The sequence below is a fragment of the Mesoplodon mirus genome (assembly GCF_964341445.2).
Source record: "Mesoplodon mirus genome assembly, chromosome: 4".
NCBI classification, from domain to species: Eukaryota; Metazoa; Chordata; class Mammalia; order Artiodactyla; family Ziphiidae; genus Mesoplodon; species Mesoplodon mirus.
In genome coordinates this window covers 183,403,377-183,429,736 of record NC_138979.1, presented here as the reverse complement: position 1 = coordinate 183,429,736, position 26,360 = coordinate 183,403,377, and the positions used below count along the sequence as shown (strand labels likewise).

The 26,360-nt window shown below is 51.0% G+C and overlaps 1 protein-coding gene across 5 annotated transcripts in view; it reads left to right on the top strand.

The window, feature by feature from the left end:
* Window positions 1-26,360, top strand: part of BCL11B (BCL11 transcription factor B) — a 92,649-nt gene that overhangs the window by 6,890 nt on the left and 59,399 nt on the right. For 2 of the 5 annotated variants that reach the window (XM_082618163.1, XM_082618161.1), the window contains exon 2: window positions 7,596-7,961. The exons of 1 other annotated variant lie outside the window; for it this stretch is intronic. In XM_082618163.1, the coding sequence (XP_082474289.1) occupies window positions 7,596-7,961 (366 nt within the window). Of the gene's footprint in view, window positions 1-7,592; window positions 7,962-26,360 lie in introns of all 5 variants that reach the window. 2 more of the 5 variants (XM_082618162.1, XM_082618160.1) reach the window with 1 other exon arrangement.

Sequence of the window (26,360 nt, the reverse complement as noted above, 5' to 3'; positions counted from 1 at the left end):
CTCCTGCATCTCCTATGGCTTAAGGAAGGACCTTCTGGCTGTCCAGTTAGGTCTTACCTTTAGCTGAAACTCTCCAGGGACTTTGGACTAAGTTTAATGCTGTTGTCACATCTGGGAGGACAAGGGACAGTAAACGCTCCTTGGGGACCATGCCCACGGTCAAGTTGTTGATGCCGGCCAAGCATCTGCAGGTGGTGTTAGCTGTGGGCCCACGGGCGTATTTTTTTCATGGGGAGAGGGCACATCAGAAGACCAGGGATGAATGTCTGTGTCACCCGGCTGCTCTGAGCATGGCTTTGTCACTTTCCAGCTCTATTTACTCACACGATTGGGCCTGGGGGCCTGCGTGTCCTGTTCCCCACCCCCTGCTCCCCATCCCCCAAAACTTCCTTCCTTCCCAGAGAGCCAAACCTCAGTGAGATCTACCCCGAGCTGTCGTCCCCTCCCCAAGAAAAGCCATTTGTTGACCGCCTCCCTGGAGCAGTAGTTTTCCCCAGGCGTGTATAAAAAGTGCCGAGAGCAGGCTATTTGGAGACACATGAAAAGCAGAGGGACACACTTCGTGTGTCTTCTGCACGAGCCTGCGAGCGGGGTGAGGGGAACAGCATCGTTTTTACTGGCAAAAGTGACACCAGATCGCGCTTTGATTAATGGTGCTACATTCACGGGGACTCTCATCCGGCATTTTGACATATGCAAGTCTTTTGTGTAGTTGCTGAAATTCAAGAAATTCATTCTTTATTTGTTTTTCCGAGGCAGCTGATAATCTGCTTGGGTGTTGAATCAGCCAGCCTGAACTCTGGTACTATAATGAAATCCCAGACCACACAAAATTAGGTAACTTCAAAGTAAAAAAAAAAAAAAAAAAAAAAAAAAATCCTCTGTTTTACACAACTTTTTAATGACCCCCTTCAATTGAACTGCTGAAATGCAAATACACTTGAGAATGTTCTAACAACTTCTGTGCTAAAACAACACACGAAAATGACTCAAGAAAGTTGAATGCCAATGTTACTGTGATGAACGTGTACCTCAGAAATGGATGCCCTGCTAAGAATTAAAAAAGGGGTGGAGGATCATGTTTAAATTTCTACCTTGGAAATGAGAGGCTGAAAGCAGCTTCCACTCTTGCTATTTTGCTGTCAGCCTCAGAGAATCTCCTCCAGTTAAGGGCTTGTAGTTCAGTGTCCTGTATGGATGGTCCTTCTTTTCTTCTGTTTAGCACCTTTGAAAAAGCACAGCGTTAAATAAAACAAATCTCTTCGTTGGGCCCCCAGGAATGCTTTTATATCGCATCGTTATGAGCTCTGTCGTGTCTCTGAAGATTTAAGGCGTTTGCAATTTTATGGAATCTTCTGAATGTGTTTAGAAGTATTTCTGTACCTTTCCTTTTTTTTCCTTTTCTTTAAAGAACTATTTTATTTCTCAAATCATAGGTCACTCCATTCTTTGGTATCACGGACTTGACTTTTTTCTTAGTAACCTTTTAGTAGTGGACGGGCTCTGTGAATACACCTGAATGCTGCTTTCCTTAATGGGCTCTTTTTCCAGCTTTTGAATGTGTGAGACCCGGCCTCCGGAGCTCAGTTTTGCGGGATCTGGAGAGGTGGATGCAGTGGGGGAGGCGGGAGAGGTTGGACTGAGTCCATGGAGCAAGTTAGGGTGTGTTGCAGCGAGCTGATTTTAACACGCTAAAGTACTCTGAAACCAGGCAGGGGGCATGGAGGACAATGTGTGTATGTATGTGGGGGTGCCCCTCACACCCTCAAAACTCCCCACCTGGAGTCTACCGGCTGGGTTCTTCCTGCACCCCACACCTCTCCTCAGATCAGGAATCCCCGCCTTCCTGAAATGCAGGCCAAGCCCCAGCCTTCCCCATGATGGGCCCAGTCAGCCAGACCCTGGGTCATTTTCATGGGAAGGGAAATCCACGTCACAGATAAGGTTGTGCCCTGGCACCCTTCTCTCTGCCCAGATGTCAGAAATCTTGAGCATTTCATTTTGAGGCGTGTGCTGTGTCTGGCATGGAGCAGACGGGGCCTTGTGGGGTGGTGGCCGGCCCTGGTGTGTGCCCGTCCCTGCAGCTGATTTGAGGGTGCTGGGGAGGTGGCCTTTGAGGGTCTCAAGGAGGCTCGGGGTCTGGGTGACACCTGGAACAGGCTGGAGTCCTCAGCCCTTCTCCCTGGAGGGCAGGTGGTCCGGGAAGAGAGAGGTCATCTCTCTGTGGAGCCTGTCTCCGACCAGCCTGGCTGCACCCTTCCCGGGTCCTTGCTTGGAGGCGGGAGTTTGGTGGGCAGATGGGGGCAGGGACCCGGCTGCGTCCTGACCCTTCGTGGCGCCTCGAGAAACGTCCTCGGAACACGTGCCTGGCTCGGCTGAGGCTCCCCGCTTATCTGCGACTCCTCTGCCGGGCACTGCGCGATTCCCTCTGTGCGGAGAACTTCATAAATGTCTTGTCGAGCCTTTAAGCGTCATCTAGTCATAGATTATTTTCTCCACCAAGAATTGATTCTTTCTCTCTCCCATCCACCCCTCCCCCCGCCACACACGGTTGTTATTTTCTCTTGGAGCCAATAAATTAAACATTGATGGAAGCTCAGAAAGTGTTGTGCTCCGTCGAGTTCGCGTTTTAGTGGCGCTTAGGTGTCGCCTGGGGTCTCAGCCCCTCCCTGAATGTTCGCGGGGAGGAGAGTGAAAAGATCCTTTTGCAGATTACTGGTGAGCACGGGCTGGCTGGCAAAGGCTCCGTCTTCGTAGGAAGCAGGTGTAACGTCTCCAGTCGGAGGCAGGGCTCCGGCGGGCGGATGGATGCTCAACATTTCTTGTAAACACTCGTGCAAATAGGATGGCGGCTGTGACGTTGGTGGCACAAGATTTTGAGAGCCTGGCACCCCTCCTCCCCACATCCTTTCCCTATCCACCCCCCACCCCCCCATCACTGAATCGATAATCCTATGTAGGTTTCTTCTGGTCTGTGGCTTAGCCACTAAGGAGAGCGATTTGGATTTGAATCAGTGCGGGGGTAAGGGGACACGGGCCTGTGCGTTGTGTGTGCAGCAGGGCACACACGCTGTGCTCTGGGGACAGCAGGAGGCCCGCCCCTTGGCTGGAATTCCCCGAGGGGCAGGTGCAGGGGCAGTTGTTAGGGCAGACCCGGGGGGTGGGGGGGCGGGGCCCTTGGAGCCCAGCGTGTGTGTAGGGCAGTCACTGACCAGGTAAGGCCCGCTAAGCCTCTGCAGCTGCCGGGGGCCTGTGGGCTGCTTGGCCGGGCCGGTGTTAATGATGTCTTTCCATCTGTCTTCTGCCCAAATTCCTTCCCAGCCAAGCCTGGGGAAGCGAGTCTTAGGACCAAGTGCTTTCCCGTCCACTTAACAACAACGTCCATTATTATCTGCGAACCCTGATTTCATTGCTTCTGAATGCATTTATCAGCTGGGAGGAGGCCTCGCCTTGTGAATTAAATGTGGTTTTGTTGTAAAGGAAAATTACAACGAATGTGTGAGTGTGTGTGTGTAAGTACACGTTTGTCCATGTGCTTTCAGACGTCACATTTCAGAACCCACCCCAATCTGATACCTGACGTTTAAACAGGTCATCTGCTGCATTCATTCAGTTTTCCTCCTAATGAGTCAAACAGTTTAGCGATCCCTCTACTTTATTCAGCTCGTACTAGTGAGGGCAGCAGTATTTTCCAGGGCTGCCTGACACTCGGGGAACTTTGTGTGAAAGCAGAAATCCTCTCAGGGGAAAAGACCTCATCTTTGCCTTCTTTTTTTGAAGAAGTTTGCCGGACAGGGCAGCCTGAGGGGACTGGTTTGTAGGGTCTGGGAATTTGAAAGGCTGTTTCGTTTGTATGTGGCTTTTCACTTTCCTGGTGCTTTCTCGTCGCTGGGTGCCTGTCCCAGCAGAGGCCGGGTTCTCTGAGGCTGTGTGGGCTCCATCAAGGTGCCCACAGGTCAGAGGAAGGAAGGTTCTGGGGTGGGGGCCAGGCCCGTCTCACTTTGCCCTCCTCTGAGCTTGGGCAAGTGGTTCTTTCTCCTTTTATTTCTTCTGTGAGCGACGGGGTTCTAAGAAGGGACACACACACAGACACACACACGCACACACATGCACCCCACACGCCCAGCTTGGTATCCGCCTGCCAGCGGAAGTGAAACCACAGCCCTTTGGGGGTGTCTCCGAAGGCCTTGAACATGAGATTCAGCAAGCTGTCTTGGTCCACCTGCTCTGGCCTAGAAATTTGACAGTTTTGGGGTTCGGGGTGACGTCGCTGCCTTCCTGAGAAGTGCCTCCTGCAGAGTCAAAGCTCAGAGCTCCACGTGCCAGGGGCTGGGCAGAGGGAACCCCATTCTTGGAGTTGGGTGAAAACCCCTGTCATCCTAAGGAGTTTTACTTTCAGCACTGCAAGTGGGGCGGGGGGGAAGGGGATTTTTTTGTGTGTTTCTTTTTCTCCTGCACGCCCTTGGAGGAGGCAGTGAGCTGGACCCGGGGTCTGGAGACCCGAGCTCAGAGCCGTCTGCGGGATGGGACGCCAGCAGCGCCTGGCTGCTCAGGCTGGTTGGCTGGAGGGAGAAATTAGACCTGCAGCCCAGTGAACGGCTTCGGATATTTTCAAACTCAATTACTGGGGCTCACAAGGGCTTGCTGCGTGAGGAAAGTGAAAAGGCAGAGGCCGCCAAATAAAGGAAAGAATACCAGATGTTACCAAAACAACAAAACAAAAAAAAAAAAGGGAGAAAAAGGAAAAAGTACTGGTACAGAGTCCTTAGCAAAAGATGGAGGGGCGAGGGAGGGATACTTGTGAACAGGTGACCTTTGCTCATTTTTAAATTAGTCTGTGTTTCTTTTAAAAGAGAAAAGAAATTTGAAATTATGTAGCTTAAAACCTCCCAACAGAGAGGAAATATTCATGCTTCTTCCCAAAACTCCCACCGGGAGTACGGATGGACGGACTCGGCTGAAAAAGTTAATGAAAAGCAAAACCAAGCAAAACCAAAACAAGGAAACCAAAGATGAAATTAGACGGCAGAAAACACCTCCCCATCCTCAGAAAGGATGATCCAGTTGGGATTTGGATGGATGAGCTGTTGTCTTTGTTGATTTTTATCAAATGCCCTTATGGATGCAGCCGGCTGCCAGGCCTGCTCAGGAGGGCCCGGGTACCTCCACAGAACTCACCCCTGTTTCATTTGAATTCTCAATTTCATTTTGTCCTTTTTTTTTTTTTTTTTTGCATTTTAGCACATTTCCTTTGTGTCTCTCTCTCTCTCTTTTTAACAAAACAATATTTTGACATCCTCCCCCCATTTATTAGAGTTCCTTTTCTAGAAATGGCCTACAATACATCCTTATATTTCTAAAGAACTGTTTTCACAGCCCTCTCCTTTGGCTCTGAAATTATGTATATGTAATTGGTAATTAAAGGTGCGAGCTTTTCAATATAAACAGTATTGCTCAATGTTAGATCATTAAAGAGAAAAGAGGCACCGAATAATTACCTTTTACATTCTGGCAAACCGTTCACAGGAACCTGGAACCCAGTCCCCTCTAGAACCACTGTTCGGCATGAGGGTTGTGATTACATTTTAACCATAGCAAAGCGTCTGTTCTTAAAATAAATTGGTAAATTAATTATGTAGCATTGTCTTCCAACTCTTTTTAAAATAAACTCCGATTTCTTTTTAAAGTGTAATTAATGGTTTCTGGGGCTGCCTTTGTGCACACTGTTTCTCTTACCTTATAGGTTCTTTTTGTGAGAGGTATGCAGACGAGAGATTTCGGATTTCCTCATCTGCGGGGTGTTTTTGTGCGGTCACATTTCCAGTGCGTTTCTACGTGTAATTCAGCGAGGGTTCTGTCTGCTTTTCTATAAGCACAGGCGGGGTCTCAAATTGTCACTTCCCTTCTCAGCAATACCTGTGCACTGACCCGTGCATGCCTAGTTCATACATGTTACATGTGCCGTCTATTCGGTCTTACACATGGACTCTCACAGGCCCTGAAGGAGCTTGTGTTCAGAAAATACAGAACAGTGATTTATATGTAGGATGGAAGATGCCACAGAATTTTTTCCTTAAATTGTCTGTTCTTTGGCTCTGGCCCGTCAATAACTTCACTGCCACGGAATGTGTTTTCCCCCATTCCATTTCTTCCCTCTGTTCTTCTGTGGTTTTCATTATCCTTTCCTAAATACCGTACAACAGAAAATGTACCTGCCTCCTCGGGTTTCAGACCTCTGGCCGCCCTCTTGCTTCTCTGAAGACCCTGCCGCTTGTGCTATCTACATGACGACTGACATTTGTTCTAGAAAAATTCCACCCCGAATTTGCTCAGGCCCCGAGGAAGGATGGAACCTCACTGTCCACTTCCCTTATTTATGACAGTTTCGGCTGCCGTGTCGCCCAGTTTTCCCTGAGGGGGTTGCTGCTTTTTGAGGCATTTATTAGCTTCAAGATATTTGGGTCCCGTGCCCCCTACAAAAAAGAATGAAAGGAGATATATCGGCTGCTAAAGAAATATGAAAATGTACAGCCCGTTGAAAGTGTGGTTTGTCATCTGCCAAGAAATGCTTTTGTAGTCTGAAGAATTATTATTTTTTTTCTTTTCTTTTTTCTGGGAGTGACAATAAAACCAACAAACAAAAAAGGACAGTGGGGAGTTGGTGAGTGTCGGGAAATCTACAAAGCAATGGAAGCCTGACCAGGAGCAGAGTGTTGGCAGGAAAGCCGGCTCCCGCTTTCAGCCAGCCAACTCCCAGCGTCTCTTCCCTGCATTTTTTTTTTTTCTTTCAATATTTCTTTTTGAACCAACGCTCACTTGTTGCTTTCTGAGCCCGTGGGTTCCTTTCTCTCGTAAGGACTGGCCCTGGGACGCCCGTCTGGGTTTCTGTTTTCTTGTCTGGTGTGCAGCCAGGTCTCAGGTAGAGGAATGCAAGCAGGACTCTTATGAATGGGGAGAACGTGAATGAAAGGTGGGAGGGAAGGGAGGAGGCAGCTTGAGCCTAAGCAGGGAGAGACAGCTCTGGCTCACGGTTCTCAGCCTTGGCCGCCCATCGGAATCACCTGGGAATCTTACAAAAAAAAAAAAAAAAAAAAAGACAGCCTGACGTTTGGCTCTCAGTGTAATTGGTCTGGGGTGCAGCCTGGGTGTTGGGGGTTTTCAAAGCTCTAAGGTGATTCTTAGATGTTGCAAAGTTTGAGAGACACCTCTCTAGACGGCCCAGTCTCTGGTGAAACCAAGATGTGTGTGGATGTGCGGGTGGTCATGTGTGTGTCCCTATGCTGAGTTGGGGGGGGGGGCGGAAATTGGCAGGAGATAAACTAGAAAGCAGTAAGCTCAGTACCACTTAAGCAACAACCTCTGGGAGCTGCAGCGCTGCTCCGGGAGCCTCAGTTTGCCCATCTGTTGCACGCAGGATGGTGAACCCCCTGCCTCCAGGAGTTGTGGGGAGGACGTGGTGACGTCTAGCATCCTGCAACGGAGGGGCCTGCCTCTTGGTGGGGAAGGGTTGGAATGTGCGATGGGTGCCTGTGATTGCCTAAGCCCATCTTGTCTTCTCTGCCCCCCCCCTCCCTTCTCCTTTCTCTCTCCAGCAGAGCCTGAGCATGTGGAGGCCACCATCCTCGAGGAAGATGAGGGTCTGGAGATAGAGGAGCCCAGCAGCCTGGGGCTGATGGTGGGGGGCCCCGACCCTGACCTGCTCACCTGTGGACAGTGTCAGATGAACTTCCCCCTGGGGGACATCCTGGTTTTTATAGAGCACAAGAAGAAGCAGTGTGGCGGCAGCCTGGGTGGCTGCTATGACAAAGGCCTGGACAAGGGCAGCCCGCCGCCCTCCTCACGCTCTGAGCTCAGGAAAGTGTCCGAGCCGGTGGAGATCGGGATCCAGGTCACCCCCGACGAAGATGACCACCTGCTCTCACCCACGAAAGGCATCTGCCCCAAGCAGGAGAACATTGCAGGTACGGAACGTTGCACTCGTCTGGCCGCTGCCAAAGCCACCTCTCGGGTCCCAGGCCTGCCCTCACCCCTCGCTCTGTGGGGGGCTCGCCCTCTGTCTGAGGGTGCTGGTTCTGGGAGGGCCCGGGGGCTACTAGGATGGGGCCACAGGTGGGCTCGCCCTTGCCGAGGGGCCACCGTCCAGTGACCCTCAGGAGGAGATGGGCCTGGAGCTCGGAGAAGCCCAGTGGGTTGATGATGGTTGCTGTGCTTTTGGCAATAGGCTCCATTGTGGGGCCTGATCTGTAGGTGGCCAGGAGGACAGGATGGACATTCGGAAGGCTAGCTGGCCCTCCCTTTGCAGGCGTTCTTGGCTTAGTCTCTGGCTTTGGAACCAGATAGTCTTGGGTGGAATTCGTTCTTCACAACTTGGACAAGTCAGTTTCCACATCTGTGCAGTGGAGTGAATGAGACCCATCTCGTCGGGGTGGTTGTGAGGCTTAATGAGATGTTGCATGTGGGTGGGGCCTTCATTTCTCCAATGCTCTCTGGCTTCAGTTTCCCATCTGTCAAAAGAGGCCCCTTCTGATGTTGCCTGGTCCTAGGCGTAGGTCTGGGGAGGGGCCTGTGAGAACTTGCTGGAGCGTGTGCCCCTTGGGGGAGGTTGGCCGTACCTTCTGGCATGCCCACTTGGCCGGTCACCTGGACAGCTGGCTTTTAGCACCTGAAGAACAGGTGTAGAGGCTTGCGTCCTCTGGCAGGTCGGCTTATGCATCAAGGCCTCTCCAGGTCAAGGTCACGGCGCACCAGAGCCTCTTCCAGGGAGCCTGTGCTCTGTGCAGCCCAGAGTGTTTGCTTCCGGTTCGTACTTCTGAGCTCAGGGCCCTGGCTGGCCTGTGTTTACTAGAAACAGCAGTCTGTCCTGCAGCAAGACGCTATCAGAGTTCATGCAGGTGAGGGTTTAGACCCTGCCGATAGACTCTGGACTACCTTTAGGGTCCGAGCCTCAGTGTCTCTACGTGTCATCAGGAGGGACAGTCCTGGCAGGCCTGGCGTGTGGGTTAAAGGAGCACAGGCTCCACACATGCTTTGCTAGTGGAACTTTTCTCCGGGGGTCCCTTCTGGTGTGGCAGCGCACAAGCAGGTGCCTGGCTGGGAAGTTTGCGTATCCAGCTCCACCGTGTCTTGGTCCAAAACGGACTGGACGGACTGAGGCTCTGGGTGGTCCTTGCGGGGTGAGCCTGATGGAAGTGGGGCACTCTGCTCCCACGGGTGAGATGGGTGGGCATGGCCAGGAACCCCCCATCACCCAGCAGGCAGTTAGGCTGATGCAGCAAGCCCAGCTGCTCTGTGGCAGCCACCTGGCAGCTCTGTGACCTTGGGCCTCCCTTTGCCCATCTGTACAGTGGGATTAATGGACTCTCTCTCCTGTGAAGAGACTGTGAAGGTGGTGTGCACATTCCTGCAGGCACCGGCTGGGCCCTGGGGAGACCCCGTCTGACCAGACTGGCCTGTGCGGCTGGCCTTCGTGTGGGTGTCCTAACACGAAGTCTCCCACACTCTGAAGTTGCCAAGGGCATTGAGAAAAGTGTCTGACGTGTTCAGGCCAAAGTCCTGTAAACCCTGCTTTCTCAGAGCACCATGTAGATCTGAGTGATCCTTCCTTCCTTAGGGCCAGAGCCGTGATCCACAAAGGTGTTGGGCCCCTTTTGTCTGTGTTTTTCTTTTCTTTGTCTGACGCTAGAGGGATAGTTTTCACCAGTGGTATAAACACCTGGCATCAGTGCACACAGACCTTTCAGGGTGGCTTCTGCCGATGAGACGGTCCCCTATTCATGTTTCAATGGGAGGACTTTCTTCCTGCTCTCTCCAGAACCCATCCGAGTCCTCATTTCACATTGAAGGTATTTTCCAATGAGAGGCTGCAGATCATTGTGGGTAGGTTTGTTTAAGAAAGTGGCTAAGTATGATTTCATAAAAGGCAAAGTTAATCTTCAAGGCAGCTTTGTCCTCATCCCCCTGTCCCCCCGTCCCCCGCCATCCCCCCCCTTTTTTGGGTTGTAATACTGCAGTGGCCTACAGTATTTTTATTCTATGTGTGACGAAAGATATTCTTGGCCCTTTCTGTTCAGCAACAGGACGAATGGATTTCTTCATTCTTGAAGAAATATGTAAAATAATCCCTTAGAAGTCTAAAGAGATATGTTTGTTCAAAGCATCTAAAATGTTCTTTTAATCGAAAGCACAAGACAGTCTCCATGCTGTGTCAGCTGAAGACGACCATTCCATTTGAACAGCCCAGTTTCCCTTCTTGCTTTTTCCCCCTCCCTACTTTGGCACCAACTTTTCTTTTCTTTTCTTTTTTTTAATAAAAAGGAAAGATTAAAGAGTAAAACTTCAGTGGCTCAAATGTATAGTCATTTAATATGGTGGGAGCATTAATTATTTTAGCTTAATTGAATTCTGAGGACTGCATTTTTGTAGACAAGCCCTGTTTATTATTTCTCTGTGTAGATTAACAGTAAAGGAAACACAGATAACTTTCAGTTATTTATTGTAAAATAAATGTGTCAATTCATGTGTAAAGCAAGCTGCTCAGAGATAATTGAGTCTTTATATTTTAAGAGGGGAACTAGGAATCACAGTTGCTTCTCCACCCGGGCTTCCGGAAATCCACACAGCTGCTGCCCCAGCCGCTGGCACCGCTGGCCTCGCCCAGGCCTCTCCTGTTCCTGCGCCCCGGCCATGGCAGGGAGATGCTCCGGCCGGTCCATGCTCCGCTGTTGTCCCCAGAGCTGGCCCCGGTCGGTAGCTGGTCGGGGTTGGGGGTGCTGATTCTTGGGACTCCACCTCTGGCTTGGCTGTCTGAGGCGAGGTGCCCAGGTGGTTGTGAGGGTCCCGCTTTTCAGACAGGTAGGTCCCAACTCTCCTCCTGCCAGGTGCTTCTGGAGGCAGGGCTCCAGAGATGGATGGGCAGGGCTGGCCTGTAAATATGTGGGATCCCTTCCACCGTTAAGGGCATCCCCAGGGTGAGAAGTGTGTTGGAATTCCGTAGATCATTACACCAGGGTTGGACCCTTTCTTTGAGATGGTATCCTGGAGTCAGGTATAAAAGAAATAGTTAACTCTTCCTTTTTTATTTTTTTTAATGATAGAGAAGTAGGTGAGTAGAAGGAGGACGTTTCTGAAGCCTTGTCTCCTGGAGGATATTCATTCATTCATTCATTCATTCATTCAACCAACAACTGAGCACCTACTGCCGTTCCCCCGCCCAGGACATCCCCACCTGAAAGAACATCCAGGGGGTGGGAGCATGTGGGAGGATGGCCATCTGGGCTGCCGCTCTGTCCTGCTTGGGGGACACGGCCGGAGTGCGAGCGGCCCTGCCCTTGATGTGTGCGGTCGAGGTCCGGGGCGCTGCTCCTTGACCATGAGCTGTGGGTGGAGGAGGTCCCTGGAGCTTGTGTCCAAGGCACATCTGCAGACAGAGGGCTGGCATTAGTCAGAGGTAAGGGCTTTGGCTGGAGATCTGACTCAGGGGCAGGCATCTGATACATGTCTGCCTGTATAGGAGTTCTTTACGTTTCTCAAGATCCCTTCATGCTGCATTCTCCTGCCTCTGTGGAGGGTTCTGATGGAGCTGGGGGACCCATCCATCAAGGGGAGCAGGAATAGTAAAGCCTGGGAGGGGAGATGAGTGGGGTCCAGGCTTTGCGAAGAGCATGAGTCTCTGAGCTGTTATTTGGGATGGGCATCCTGGGAAGGGGCGAGGAGAAGGGGGGTATAGGGGTGTCTGAGTTTGCGGCCTGCACTGGAGAGCCCACGTCTGCACCCCAGCTTGCTGCTTGCCGGCCCCTCACATTGTGACTTGACCTTCTGACCTGCAGCTTCCTCCCCTGGGAACCTACCTAACGATACTCATGACGTTTAAATGACACGTGCCTGGTGCACGGTGCACGTACTACAAATATGAGCCCCCTCCCCCTTCCCTATGGATGCTCTCCTCTCTCCCTGGCTCCGTCATTTCCTGGTGTGAGTGACTGTAGGTCTCCCTGGGATCGGGGAGAAATTTCCACGGGGTTCTGAGGATGCCATCATCAGAAACAACCTCAGGACGACTCTCACGTGTCCCGTCTGGTGTGTCACCCCTCCTTCCCCTGTCTTCAGTCACATTACTGTCATATGGTGACAGCTCTGAGGGCGGGTCGCCCTGGGGGTGGGGTCCGGGGGGTTGAAGGAGCACAGGCTCTGCAGCCAGTCGGCCAGGGTGGGATTTATGCGCCCACCCAGGCAGGTCACTTGACTTTTCTGGGCCTCAGTTTCCTTGTCTGCACTTACTTTTTTGGCTTCAGGCTCAGAATTCAATGAGGTGAGGGTGTTAAACGCCCACCTAGCACAGGGTCTGGCCTTGGGTAGACCACTGAGAAGTGGAAGCATCTAGAAATCTTTTAAAAGAGCGTGGACCCTGCCTGGTGGCATGAGGTGCTTGCTTTTCTAAATCGGAATCTTGAAAACTTACTTTGGATATCTCTCTCAGCCATTCTCTCCAGATTCCTCCTTAGAATTCCTATTTTATAGCCCCCGATCACAGGTATTTCATTTTTGCGTGTTATCACCCCTTCCGTAACCAAAAGAAGCTATCACGGAAGGAGCGAGCTACAGCTGTCAGAAACAGGTTTGCCTTTTGCCTTTTTGGGGGGCTCCTCCTCCGAAACCCCAAATGTCAGATTTCTGGAGAAATGCAGGAGACAGGCAGTGGATGACAGGAGGTGGCAGGTTCCCCTGGGCTGGAGGTGGCGGGCAGGTCCTTGGTGTGACGGCTCCACCCGCTCTGTATGTCTTTATTGGGAACCCGGGAAGGGCCGGGGGTGCGTCTGTGGGTAAGGGATGGGGTTCACGTAGCAGCAGGGCACAGACCAGGGCTTTGGTTTGGGGTGGGGTCCCAGTGACAAAATGCGTTGCAGAAAAGGGCTTCTGCTCAGCTGGAGGATTTACATGCTGCTCTGAGAACGTTTGTTTCAGACTGTAAAAAATAAATAAGTGTGAAAAAAAGAATAGTAGCTTGGCCAGTGGGAGAAACTAAATAACTTGCTTGTGCTGGAAACTGGAGATAAACCCCACTTGCAGGTTGTCTTAAAAAACTTGCATTTGATATATTTAGAGTTGTTATTTTCCCTTCAACTTAAGATTATTTAAATCCATGTGTGCTGTGGCATGGATTATCTTTTTTTATTATTAAATCGTGACAGCTAATTGCTAGTTCCAAGGAGTCATGGAGTGTTCTAGACATGGCCCTGGGCTCCGGCTGGGGTGCTGGGCATTGCAGGGCTGACCTCAGAGCTTGGGCAGTGCCTGTGGGTGGTGGGGAAGAGGGGGCCAACTTGGTCACCCACACCGTGCCAGGTGTTTTTCTTGGGTTATCTCACCTTGAAATAGCTGTCAGTCTTGAAACAGATACCATTAGCCCCACTCTGAAATATAGATATTTTTAATCCCACTTTGAGCTGGGGCTCAGAGAGGTTAAGGGACTTTCCCAAGGTCACACAGCAAAGTGGAATCAGATTCAGGTCTGCCTGGCTTCCTCAGATAGCACAGGGTGTGGAGGCCTTTAGGGAGAAGAGGTATTCTAATTCTGCCTGGCTGATGGAGCCATTGGTGGCAGGCACTATCTCTAGACCCCATTCAAGGAGGTCTTTGAAGACTGTCCCAGATATGACACTTGGAGATACTGCCAGGAGGCCTCAGTCCCCCAGAAACCTTGATGCACAGTCCCAGGCATCCTCATACAGTTGCCCGTACTTCCTGGTGAAGGTGGCAGAAAAGCAAGCAATAAAATGTGAATTCAGATGGACCAGGGCTGGAATTTGGGGTTTGCCAGTGACTTGTGTGACCTACAGCCAAATGTTCACTTCTCCAAATCTCTGCTGTGCAACGGAGATAATCTTTCTTACCATTCAGGCTTGTTATAAGGTTTGGTTTAGACAAGGTATGCATATAGTAGGTCCCTGTGGATTCTTAACTGTTAATAATAGAGCCGCCAGTGGGGTGCATGGGGGTTCTGGCCTCCTGGCCTGAGCTGGAAGGATCTCTTTGCTGACTCCCCATTCTTGCCTATTACAAGACTTGTCTGAGCCTGTGTAACTGGTTGCTGGTGGGGCTGAGTCCAGACCCCATTTATCTTGAATAGGAACAGGTGACCTTTGGCCACACCAGGCTGCCCAGCCCTGCGGCTTGAGGCAAGCCATTTCCCCTCACGGAGTCCTGGTTTCCTCACCTGTAAACGGGGGTGAGTGGTCCCTGTCCTGATGGCCTCCCAGGGAGGCAGGAGATGGCAGGTACCTTGGTAAACTGTCCAAACCATGGCAAAGAGTGTCAGCAGCTACGCAACGTGACTGTAGCACTGAGTCGTAGTTGGAAGTTGTATTGAATTAAGGAGACATGAAATACCGGTCAGCTAAAGGGTCATTTTTTTCTCCCCTTTTTAGGTCTTGGACCTTATTATCTGTGATTTATATAGGTGGATCCCTGCTTCCAGCAGTAGGGCAGGAAGGGAGAAGGAAAGTAAAGGAAGAGAGTGAGAGAAAAAGGCACTGGGCTCCCAAGCAGAGAACCTAACCAGCATTCAGCCTCAATTATTATTATTATTATTATTATTATTATTATTATTATTATTGTTTTTATTTGACAGTAAATAGTAGTTGACTTAAGTTTTTTATTAGGCATTTGACAGCTTTTTCCCCCCCCTAATTTTCGTGCCTGACTAATGCATAACCAGCAGCTGTAGAATCTCTTTGGAGTGGGCTCTACGTCAGTAAGTTATATAAATAAGGCAGCCTGGCTGTCACCCCCTGTGCCCTTGGATTCCTCTTTTCACCGAGGAGACAAAAAGACAGAGTTTTTCGTATTTGGATTTTTAATTTAACACATCCTTATCAGAACTTACAACGTGCCAGTCACTGAAGGGTTTTACACATAGTAACTGATTCAGTCCTCCTAGCAACCTCATTTACAGAAGAGGAAACTGAAGCACAGAGACATTAAGTCATTTGCCCAAGGTCACACAGCCAGTGAACAGGGGCCCAGGGTGTCAACTCCGGCAGTCATGCTCTTTCCTGTGGTGAGGCATGGGCTGCCGGTGGTCATGTTTCATCCGACGTTCCCATCCACTGTCTCTGCCCCGCCAAGGCGGTAAATCAGATATTACTTTCATTTTGTAGATGAGGAAACTGAGTCCTAGAGACATTAGGCGCCTTGCACAGCCACCCTGTGAGTCAGTGGCACGGTTGTGTCTAGAAACTAGGCTCCTGACTTCCAGCCAGTGACCTTCGCAGGGTGGCATGGGGTCCTCACCGGGTCATCTCCAGGGAGCCCAGGCCGCCCGGGGTTCATGTGGGTCTTTGTGGCTGGCACAGGCCCCTTCTGCTCCTGATTTCCACCCTAAGGGTGAAGCTCCATGATGGCACTTGGGGTCTAGTGTGGGGTGAAGGAATCAGGACCGTGGACCCCCCAGCCCTGTCTCAGGCATGTCTGTGGATTTTGTGCCTACTGCCGTCTGTGCAAAAATACTGTCTTGTTAGGAGCTGACCCCCACCCAGGGTAGGGTTAGTAACAGGCAGGTGAGCTTATTGGATGCAGTGTGGGGAGGGGCAGGCCCCAAACCTGTGGCCCGCATGCTGTGTGACCTTGAGCAGACCCTACACCTCTCTGGGCCTGAACTTCCTTAGCCAAAATATGAGAAGGAGCCACCAGTGGTTTCTAACAGCTGCCGGAGCCTGGCAGCAGGGTAGCGGGTGGACTCCAACTTTCCACCTAAATTCCCTTCCTTTTTTTCTTTTTTTTTTTTTTTTTTAAGAAGCCAAAAAGTTTAATTTTATTGAATTAAAGCAAGTTCATTCAGGGACTTTCCTCATTTGTTACATATTGGGCTTGGAAGTAGGTTTTCTTTGAAGAAATTGGTGGCTGAAAATGAAAACTATTACACTAAAGGATAAACAGGGTCTCTTTCTGCTCCAAGCTGTGAAGATTCTTCTGGGAGGATTTGGTACACACACTGTGAGATTGATGGAATTTAGGCTCGGGGTACCTTGAGTGCCCAGGCCCCTTCTGGGCACTGTCCCCAGTGTTGTAGATACGGCTTGGTATTTGTTTTCTTGTTAAGAGGACCGCCCCGCCTTGTATAAACCTCAGGTCCCACAGAATCTGGACCCATCCTGGCCCAGGCACTGCTAGGTGGCAGCAAGTGACCTAAGGGGCAGGAGTGTCAGCTTTGCTGGAATTGAGCCCAGGGAGGAGCTCCGAATGGCAGGGTTGGGTGGATCAGGACTTGGAGGCCCTTAGCTGGACTCAGGGGTAGGGAGGCCTTTTTGGAGAAGGCAAGGCTTCATTTTATTTTGTTGTTAAGTGGGTGTCTTTAGGGCTCTCTTCCTGGTCTTCTGGTTTTGCTCTGGAGGCCCCCTGCGTGGGGGGCGCTCAGGAAGGAGGAGTCTGTGCTGAGGCTAGGTGGGTGTGGGAGGGGAGGCCTGAGAGGGAGAGGTGGGACCACTTGAATGAGAGACAGGTCTGGGAGAAGGTCTGCCTACTGCTGCTCAGACAGCATGGAAACTGGCACCCCAGGCTCCTTTGGATGGCAAAGCAGCAACAAAAGGGCCTTTCGTTGGACGTGAGAAGTCAGAATCCCCCCTCCTGGTGTGGAGAGGAGAAGGCAGTTATTTGGATGTACCACCAAGGGTGGGGTGCATCCCCCAGCCTGAGACAGCAAGCTGGTTCTCTAAGCCGAGGCAGTATTTGATAAGGGCTGCTGACCCTGGCTGAATACCCTGGGTAGCTTCCACCGCCTTCATGTTTCAAGTGTGGACACAGCCTTAGGTATAGGCAGATGAATCCAGACTCAAAGGTGCCAACAGGTGCGTGGGTCCTCGCCCACCCAAGAAGAACCCGCATGTGCAGAGCCCTGCGGCCTGACAGCCTCAGTGCCTGGGCTGTGATGGAGCACGAGGGAGGATGCCTGTCTAACCCAAGTGTCCAGAAAACACGCTAGTTCTCCTGACATTAGGGGATCCTTGAAAGTAGTGGAGGAAACGCTGGCTTTATTTCAAAGGCTTTTCTGGGCCAGAGCGTGGCATCTGGAGAGCATAGCACCCAGCTGGGTTCTAGGGGTCTTCCCCTGGGGCTGGGGGCCAGGGACTGCCTGTCCAGGGCTCAGTGTGACCACAGTCGTCTCGGGTTCTTCCTCTCCCTTAAGGAGAAACAGGACAGAGCTTTGATGACCCCCTCCCACCCCAGCAACGGGCTAAAACGTTTGAGGTTGGTAGACCCCACAAAACTAAGTTCTCCAAGGGAGCCAGAGTGGATTCTTTCCCCCTCCCACCCCGAGTTCAAAACCAGCCAATTAAGAAATCTAAACAGTGCGGTCTTCTCCCTGCATCACTGACATCACTGGCTTGTAAAACTTTCCCTGCAAAGGAGGCGAGGCGACTTTATTCGCTGGGAAAAAGGAGTATGTAATTTTCCTGACCTGGCCTTTGCTTCCGAGGGAAGGGGAGAGGAAACAAATGGGGCCTAAGACAGCAAACAAGGTCCACACTCTGGCGTCGGGGTCGTGCTGCCCGCCCGGAGCACAGCGGTTCCAGACACGAAAGCAGCGTGCTGTGGGGATTGCCCGACTCCGAGGGGTTACGAGGCTGCCCTGCGCTTTGGGGCCTGGGTCGTTGGCGCATAACGGGCGAGGGTGGGAAGATGGACACCTAAACCCTCCCAACTCTGAGACTGAATCCCTTTCTCCCGCTCCCATGAAACCAGCCGGCACCTGCCTCACCACCAACGCAATTTCCCGTGTGTCCTGACGGTTACAAAGTGTTAAGACTCCACTGGCCGCCTCTCCGGATCTCCAGCGACTCCCCCACCCCCAGCCTAGTCCCCTCCCCTCCCCCCGACGGTGCCCACCACCTGCAAACCATCCCCTCCCCCGTGGCAGGGGGCGGGGACGGAGCGCTTCCTGCCACACCGGCGGGGGACTTTAGGCCCCGCCCCTCGGGGCGGCCTCCAAGGTTGGGGTCCATTAGTCTCCCTTCCCTGCCAAGACCGGGCACACAATGGCCTTCTCCGCGGCGGGTGGTGCAGGGCTCAGGCAGGGGCGAGGGGGCGGCCGGAACCCTCCCCCCCCCGCGACGTCGTACGGGAAATGGGCGGACACTCTGGCAACTTCGTGACCGCTCCCGGGGCCTCCCCTGCGGTCGGTGCCCCTCTCTCGGCCGGTCCTGGTCCCGCCGGGGGTGCAGAGGCTCTGCTCGAGGGCCTTTGGGCGCGTCTGGCCCCCGCGGGGCAGCCGGGCTCGCCGACTCTCCAGCGGCCTCTCCGGTCTGCGCCCCGGGCGCGCGGCTGTGCGACCATCAGCCACTCCTTCCTGCCCTCCCGGCCCCCGGCCACCGCCCACGTAGATTGCGTATTCTAGGGGCGGGAGGGCCGAGGGGGCTTCAGGCCCATGCATAATTCGGGGGCTTAATGGGCCAGCTGCCCGAGCTGGGCGGCGAGGGGCGGGCGGAGGCGCAGCTGACCCTGCCCGCGTCTGGCCTGGCCGGGAAGGCGCGCTCCTTTCTTCCTCCCGTGACAGCTCCCCTCCCCCTCTCGGCCCGGGTCCGTGGAAGGCGGGGGGCGGGCGAGTCGTAGGGTTAGCCAAGGGGAGGGGGCTTCCTTCGCTCCTCCGTGCAACTTTTCCTCCGGGGCGGAGGCGTGCAGTGAATCGGAGACTCCCCAAGACCCGGCTCGGCTCCCGAAGGAGCCGGGGGAGTTGGAATGCAGGTTTCTTCCGAGCACTTTGCTGCCCTTGAGTCTTTCTTTCCGATATCCTCCCCCCTGGTCCCCGGCTCCGAAGCTGTCCGGCGAGCTCGCCCCTGGCCCCGGGCCAGCCCTCTTCCCTGGCAGCGCGCGGAGATGGATGGAGGCGGAGACCCAAGGTCAAGGGCGGGGAGGCCGCGGGCCCGGGGCCCCTTTGTGCGCGCAGGGCCGCCTTTCCTCCACCCGCCGCCGCCGCCGCCGCCCCCTCCCCAGACCCCCGGCGTGCGCCCGCGCTGGCGACCTTTCCGTGCGTGGGGAATTGCATTTCAGGACTCCTGAAAACTCCTGCCAGTGAACCCCCCTTTCCCAACCGCCGCGCGCGAGGGTTGGGCCTCCTAGGCTGGCGTGGCATTCCTTCCCTGGCGTTGGTCCCGGGTCTTGGGGGCGCCTGGGGATCCCCTCTCCTCCTGCCTCCTGTGCTCTAGAGGGTCGTGCCGCCCTCATCAACCCGCCTTGGCCCGGCCCGACAGAGTCCCACAATTCCCTGGATCCAGGTGGGGCCCGGTTGGAAGGTGCCTCAAAGAGTTCCCTTGTGCCTTTTATGTCCATCCCGGGCCAAAAGCCCTGTCCCGAAGTGGTTTTCTTTGGAGTTTTGTTTTATTTTTGCGGGGGGGGGGGAGAGGGAGTCTGCTTTTCTAGAGGGAATTCCTGGGGCTGGGATTTTAAAGCACTCAGGAACAAAAGTGTTTTCCCAATTGTGTGGGAATGGAACCCTCCACTAGAATGGGGCACAAAGCCTCCTGGAATTACAGGGAATTAATGTCAGTCCTTCTTCCAGCCTGACCTCTTACAATAACCCCCCCAAAGAGAATCTAAATGCAAATGGTCACCGTCCTAGGAGTCGCTCTTTATTTTTGCTTCCTAAAAATTGGCCTCCAATTGTTTAAAGCACTCCAACAGGCCCTTAAAGACCCAGAAAAGCATTGGTTGGACGCCCAATGTATTTACCACAAAGCTCTTAAGAGAACGTTCAAACACTTCCCCAAAGCTGTTGCTCTGGAAATAAAAATGTATGCTGTTTGCCTATAGAAGATTAAAAGTTTACCTTCACCATGACAGCTTTTCTAGCTAGAATTGGAACCATGTCTCTATTTTCCATTATTCAGAAGTAGGTCTGAACCAAGCGGAATATATTTGCTGTAACAAGAGTCAAGGTAATTTTAAAAAAATGTATATACATATATATTTATGATGTGGGCTGACCCAAATCATAACAGAATATTAATATGGCATTTTCTGTGCTCTCAAAGGCTAAAGTGTTTTGTAAACAATGCTTTCAAGAGTTGATCTCAGAAAATCTCAGATTTAGCTTACCCGAACTTTGAGCAGCTGGCTCTTCTGCTGAAGGCATTTGTCAATTTTTTTTTTTTTTTTTTTTGAAAGGCCTACGGAAAAGGTAACAAATTCAACACTTGGGAACTCAAAGCTGCTGCCAGTCCTGGACAGGAAGGTTTTCATATCTGCCTGAACTTGCTCGTTGATTTCTCAGACGGCCATTTATAACAGTTCTAACAAGATAGAATCTGCCTTTGAATATCTGTAAATACGGGTAAAGATCACAATCCGACACTCATAATGGTCCAAGACTGAAAGGCAGATTCTCATGTTTGATTAATATTTATGTTACCGGATTCCTTTACAGAAAGAAACATGAAACACTAATTATGGGTGTGTATTCGAGGGGCCTCCTCTTGGGTCTCTGCAGTTCCTTTAGAGGGATGTCCATTTCAGGATTTTTGGAGACCAGGGGTGTGTGTGTGTGTGTGTGCGGGTGTGATTGTTCATGTTTGGCTTGCATGACGGGTAAACGTGTGACTGGCTGATTTAATGGCTACCGCGGGGAGGAGGAGGCTACCTTATTTCTGTTTTCTTTATTTTGACGGCTCAACAATGATAAAAATTACGGGTGATTTCTCCCGCTAGTTTTTTGGTTAAGGCTTGGGGCAGAGTGGTGGAAGGTTCTCGTTCAGAATCCTCAAAGGGAGCTCGCAGCCCCTCTGGGTCCTCTCCCTCCTCTGGAGGACACACACCTTTCAGTGTCGGAGTGGCAGGTGGGCTGCTTTTGCGGCATGTGGTTTTGAGCCGTGGGACAGGTCTGCAGGGCACAGGTGACTAGCCTTGCTTTGATCGGGAGCCATGTTTTGGAGATTTGCTTGCGAACGGGGGATCTTGTCAGCTGGATCTTGTGGAAATACCCATGGAATTGGTAGCCAAAGGGATGCCGGGGAGGCCTCCTCCAGAGGTGCAGTTAAGCATCTTCAATGTTACTGCTGTGAGCAATCTAGATTTTCTTCGAGGATTTTCTATGAGCATGGCCTCCCAGGCAGCACCTGAGTCTGGGTTAGACTTGTGATCAGTATTAGCTGTTGCTGTTGTGCAGGGGGCCGTGTTGAAGCATCCTAGGCGTAGGCAAGGACCTGCAAGGTTTGTTCCTAAAAAACGCAGGGCAAACCAGTTCATCTCTTCCTTTCTTCATCTGTAAAATGGGGCTATTCAATTGTTTATGCTCCTGCTGCCATCCAGATAGGAAAACAAATCATTCTGGAGGAGTGAAGTAATTGCTGATTGCAAAGACATCATAAAAGTGTAAACTGTTCTTGTTTATTAGTCCATGGGGGCAGGGTGACTAATTTGCAAAGGAAAGGAATCAAATAGCTACTTGTGTAGCTTGTCATTTTCAATGGGAGGGGGAAGAATTAGGAGATTTAGGAGGGGTGTGAGGGGCAGGACTTGAATTTCCAATTTAGGAACCTAACACCAATAGGAAACACCTCTCCCGGTCCCCATTCATTTTAGGGAGCTGCCCCCTCTCACTCAGCTTCTTGTTATTGTTGGGGACTGTCACGTGATTCAGAATCCTAATACAGAGTTGTTGTCCTTGACCTGAAGACACCAGAAAAGGCATCTTTCCTGACATTTGGTATCTGGCCCCAGGAGAGGAGTGGAGCAAAGGGGGTATAGATTTGTGTTGGGGAAGAGTGCATACAGCAGGCGACCTTTAAGTGCACAGTCTTGCTAAGTGCAGGTGAGGAAGGAACTCAGTGCAGACTGGTGAGGAAATCCTCAGTTTGCTATATCACTGCGTCACAAAGCTAACAAAAATTGGCATTTATGCCCACTGAGCACACAGCTGGCTGCACTGAAATGGTACCTTCACAGGGGAAATGGGAGGCCCCAAGTGTCCTGTTGGGGCTTCGTCTTACATTTTTGTTGCCGTTTTTCTTTTGAAGAGGCTTGGATTCTTTTTCCAGCAAATGCTGAATGACTTGAATTCGACTTTTAATAGGAATCACTTCTGGCAAGGCCCCAAACCTCTGGCTTAGTTTTTGCTAGTTGGAAAATACGGATGCTTTCTTTACGTATGTGGTCGGTTCACCCCAGGAGGGCTGAGACCCCAGGCTTGAGGGTTGGGGTCGGGGTGGGGGAGTGTGGCACTCCGCCTTCTCCACGGGGGACGCGCTGGAGCCCTAGTTCCCTGGCATCGGCGTGGGAGCTGGAGGGGGGTGGAGGAGGCACGGCAGATCCCGTAGCCTGTGTTGGTGCAGGCTTGGAGCCAGAAGCTGTTTGGTGCTCCTTAATTGAATACAGAGCTCAGTCAATTCCACGTGGGCATGCAAGGGTGGGCAGGGAAGGCAGTGAGATTTCCCCCGGGACTTGGAAGCTCGGAACCCCCCAACCCGGAGGGCCTCCTCGCCGTTCCCTGCACCCAGCCCACGTGGTTTGCAAAAGAGGAAGGCAACTGTGGGGGGCTGGGGACAGGATCTCGCAGCTCCCATGTAAATATTGTTTGTATGAACTGGGTTTTCCATCTTTTGTTAGTGGCAGCTCGTTAATTAACCAGCAGATTACTGCTGCCTTCTTTTGACACATGCATGTATTTTGGGGCTAAAGATTCTTGTTCTCCTAAAACTCTGAACGGAGCCGTTCAGGAAGTCCTCGTCCAGGGCCGCCCCCCACTCCACAGTCCCCTGCTGTCCCCCCAGCTCCCCACCCCCCCGCCACCGATTCTGTCCCCTCCTCTCCACCCTTCCTTCAACCCAAGTGGTCTCGTAGCTGTGTGGAGGACAGACGTTAAACACAGCTAAATAAATCATGTTTACGCTTGGCGCTCTTGGTAGTGAAAAATCTGTTGGCTGTTTTTACTTCCTTATTTCTCAGCATTTGCTTCCTACCTGTTTTTGAGCACATGCCCAGAAATAGTAGTTTTGTCAAATGAGGGGATAATGCCAGCCAGCCTCTCTTGCTGCCAAGGAAGCTGCTGGATTTTGCAAAACAGAGTGACGTTTTTTAAGTGACACTAATTTTTTTTTTCTCCCCAAAGAAATTAGGATGTATTGTAGAATAAGGGTATTAAAATGCACTTAGGGAAGGGGAAAAAAAAACCCCACTCAGTCACCTGCCCAGCACAGGGACCTGCGGCGAGCAGGCTTAGAAATCGTCTCACTTTTTGTTTGCTCGCCCGGAGAGCTGAGTCGGGTTCATTTCTGCCCCAGGACTGAATTTTCTCTGCCATTTTGGATGATGTGGTACAAAGATTTTTTTTTTTTCCTGTTTTCGGGTTGGTGTTGTGTCTGTTTAGTTTCGGAGGCCTCCTGAGCAAGTGCTTTGCTGTGATCATCCTCTGAGGTGATAGCTCAATTCTTGTCCAGGTTCGGGGTTTGGAGCTTGTTGGGATTCTAGCTCCACTATCGTTGTTTATCTATAAGAACAGCTAGGGAGGCCTCTCTTCCTTTGGGTTTTCATCCATAATGTTGTTTGGGGGTATCTGAAAAGTCATTCTCACGATGTGATGCTGTTTGCTGGGCAGAGAATTACAGCCGAATATAGACTAGATTTGAAAAAAAATTTTTTTTAACAGTTTCAGATTCAAAACAATGGCATATAAATGTTGGGTGCTGCTTCCAGGAGGCTAGGCGGGTCTTATCAGGGAATCTTTGCAGTGCATTCAGTCTGAGGTCCAGGACATCAGCTCTGTTTCCGAGAGAGCCAAGGGAAAAGAAAATTACAACAAAATCAAAGTCAGCGTGCTCTGATTTCCCCCAATTTCTAATGGGAATACTCCGCAATAGAAATGATATTTCCATTGAGGACTGCACTATCGGTTTCTTTAATTACATTAAATGGCGGTGTAAACCTCAGCTGAACGTAAACCCCTGTTACAGCGACACCGAGAACGCGGCTAGATTGAATCACAAGGAGCAATATTATTGGTGTTAATGTGCTAACTATCTTTATTAAATTAATCTGGCGAAGTGTTAATTTTTACAAATTTTGTTGTGCACACACTGTACGTCCCTGTTGGTGTGTTAGGAAAGGAAAATGATCTCACGTCGAAAAAGAAGTAAGAAGGTGGCTGTCAGACGGCTCCCTGAGAAGAAACATTTGTGATTTTCGCCATCAACTGCTACCTGCGCTGAAAGGAAGGCTCACAATATGTATATGAAATGCCATCTACATACAGAAAACTCAGTTAAAGGAACTATTTTGTTGAAAGTAATTATAGGCCTGTTCAGTGTGTTTTAGTCAGTGACATTTCAGACTTGGCTTAGAAACATGAAGAGACCATAGAAAGATTTTGTTCTTACGTGATGCAAAGCGTTGAACCTCAGTGTTTTATATGTCCATTAGCAAAAGGTGAAAAGAAATGAAAGGAGAAAAAGAAGACTCAATCAACAACAAAATGCAGGGGAGAGCTGGGTTTTTTTATTACAATAGTAGAGATCAATTGCATGTAACTCTAATAAATGCAACTAAAACCAAAAAATGCATTTACACTGTAGCAGGTTTTTTTTTTTTTTTTTTAATACAATTGGAATTTTTTCTTCTTTTTCTTTCTCCTCCTCCCTCCCTCCCCCCTCCCTTTATTATTTATTATGTTTTAAAACATCCTTGTAATCGAGTTAAATTTCTTGTCCATCTAAAACAAGGAACTCCACTGGCCCTTGTGGCTGCATGTTCCCTTATTGCCCAGGTAGAATTTTATGGTCTGATCTTAAAAAAGGTTGGTGATGCCTACATTCCTCAAATCCACAACTCCATCAACACCTGGAATTGTAATCCCTTTTCCTGCCTGCTTCTCTCAGACTGAGTCATCAGGGTAACCTCCTTGCTGGGCACCTTGCTGGGCATTCCAATGGCTTGATGTTCTTTTCATTGGCTGTGCTGCCTTATTTTCGTTCTTAATTCTCTGGGGTTCTCATAGTTCAGACTTTGTCCTGTGGTTCCATTGTGCACTCTGCACATGGCAAAGCCAGTGTTGGAGTTGGTGGGACCTGCAAACCACCACAACTTGTGAACTCACCAGTTTGTAAACAGATGTCAGGATTCAGTGTTCCCAGGCACCCCTCAGATACCAGGCCCAGTGGATGCTGACGCGAAACAAAAATATGCCCTTAGTTTAAAACTCGCTGTAGGCACCAAATCTGAAGAATCACCTCCTGGCTTATTTCCCTTCATGTGACACGTGACTTCTGTCTTGACTGTGGATTTCCCCCGCCCCCTCCCCCCAGGCTGAAATGAATGGGGACATGTCTAAGGCCTGCCTGGCCAAGCTGGTCATTGGAGCTTGGCCATCTCAGAAAGGGCTGCAGGGCCCTGACCCCAAGTCCCAAAGTCTTCCTGCTTGAAATCCAAACGATTTAACCAGCTTCTGACTTCCACGTATAGACTGAGCTTTTTGCCCTGGGGTGCTTCATGAAGATACGTGCTTATACTGTTCGTGGCTCCTGATGCAGCCCAAGAGAAGATCCCTTGAGGATCTTGCATACATTGTGTTTTAGGGCAGAAACTGCTGAAGATTGAAACCGCTACCCAGCTTCTGATCAGAAGGCCCAAATCAGGGGGAAAGGGGGAAATTCCTCTGCTAGGTATTGGTCGGCTGTTTTTGCTGGTGAGATTCACAGAATCTGTCAACTCTGGTTTGTCCTTGGCCTCTATAGATTGCGTGGAATGCATGCAGACATTTTAACATGCCCACATTGCTGATGTATGCGTGTGTGTTTGTGTGTGTGTGTGTGTGTGTGTATGCATATATGTACAATCTCTCTATAATAGATGTGCATGCATACATTTTTCTAGCTAGTGAGACACATGGTTTCACCTTCTGTTGTCCCCAGGCCTGCCCATTCCAGGCCCCAATTTGGCCGACCCTTCCTGCTGAGGTCATCCCAGAGGACTCATACCTGTTTATCTGTGTGTGTCTCAAAGCCACGGTGCCTAGGCCTCACCTCCCGGCTGGAGAACAAGTGATTGTGTTTACTGGCATCCCAGCAGTTCAGAGAGCTCCAGGGATTTCCCCGAAAGACAGCAGAAGGAGAGTTGAAGCTGTGCACTCTCTCCTGCAGGTGCCCACTAGGGGTTGGCATGGTCAGCCCGAGTACTTGCCCAGCTGCCTCCATCTTACCCCGAAATGGTTCCCAGAATATGATTCAGCCACACCCTGCCTCCCCAGCAGTGCCTGAGGTTTCCTCTGCTCCCTTATTGGACCTTTTGGAAGGGCCAGGGAAGGTTTTGGAATTTGTGATGTAGCCTCACTGATCCTTGGCTCAGGGCGCAGGAAAGGGGATCTGCTGCCCTGGCGTATTTCAGCT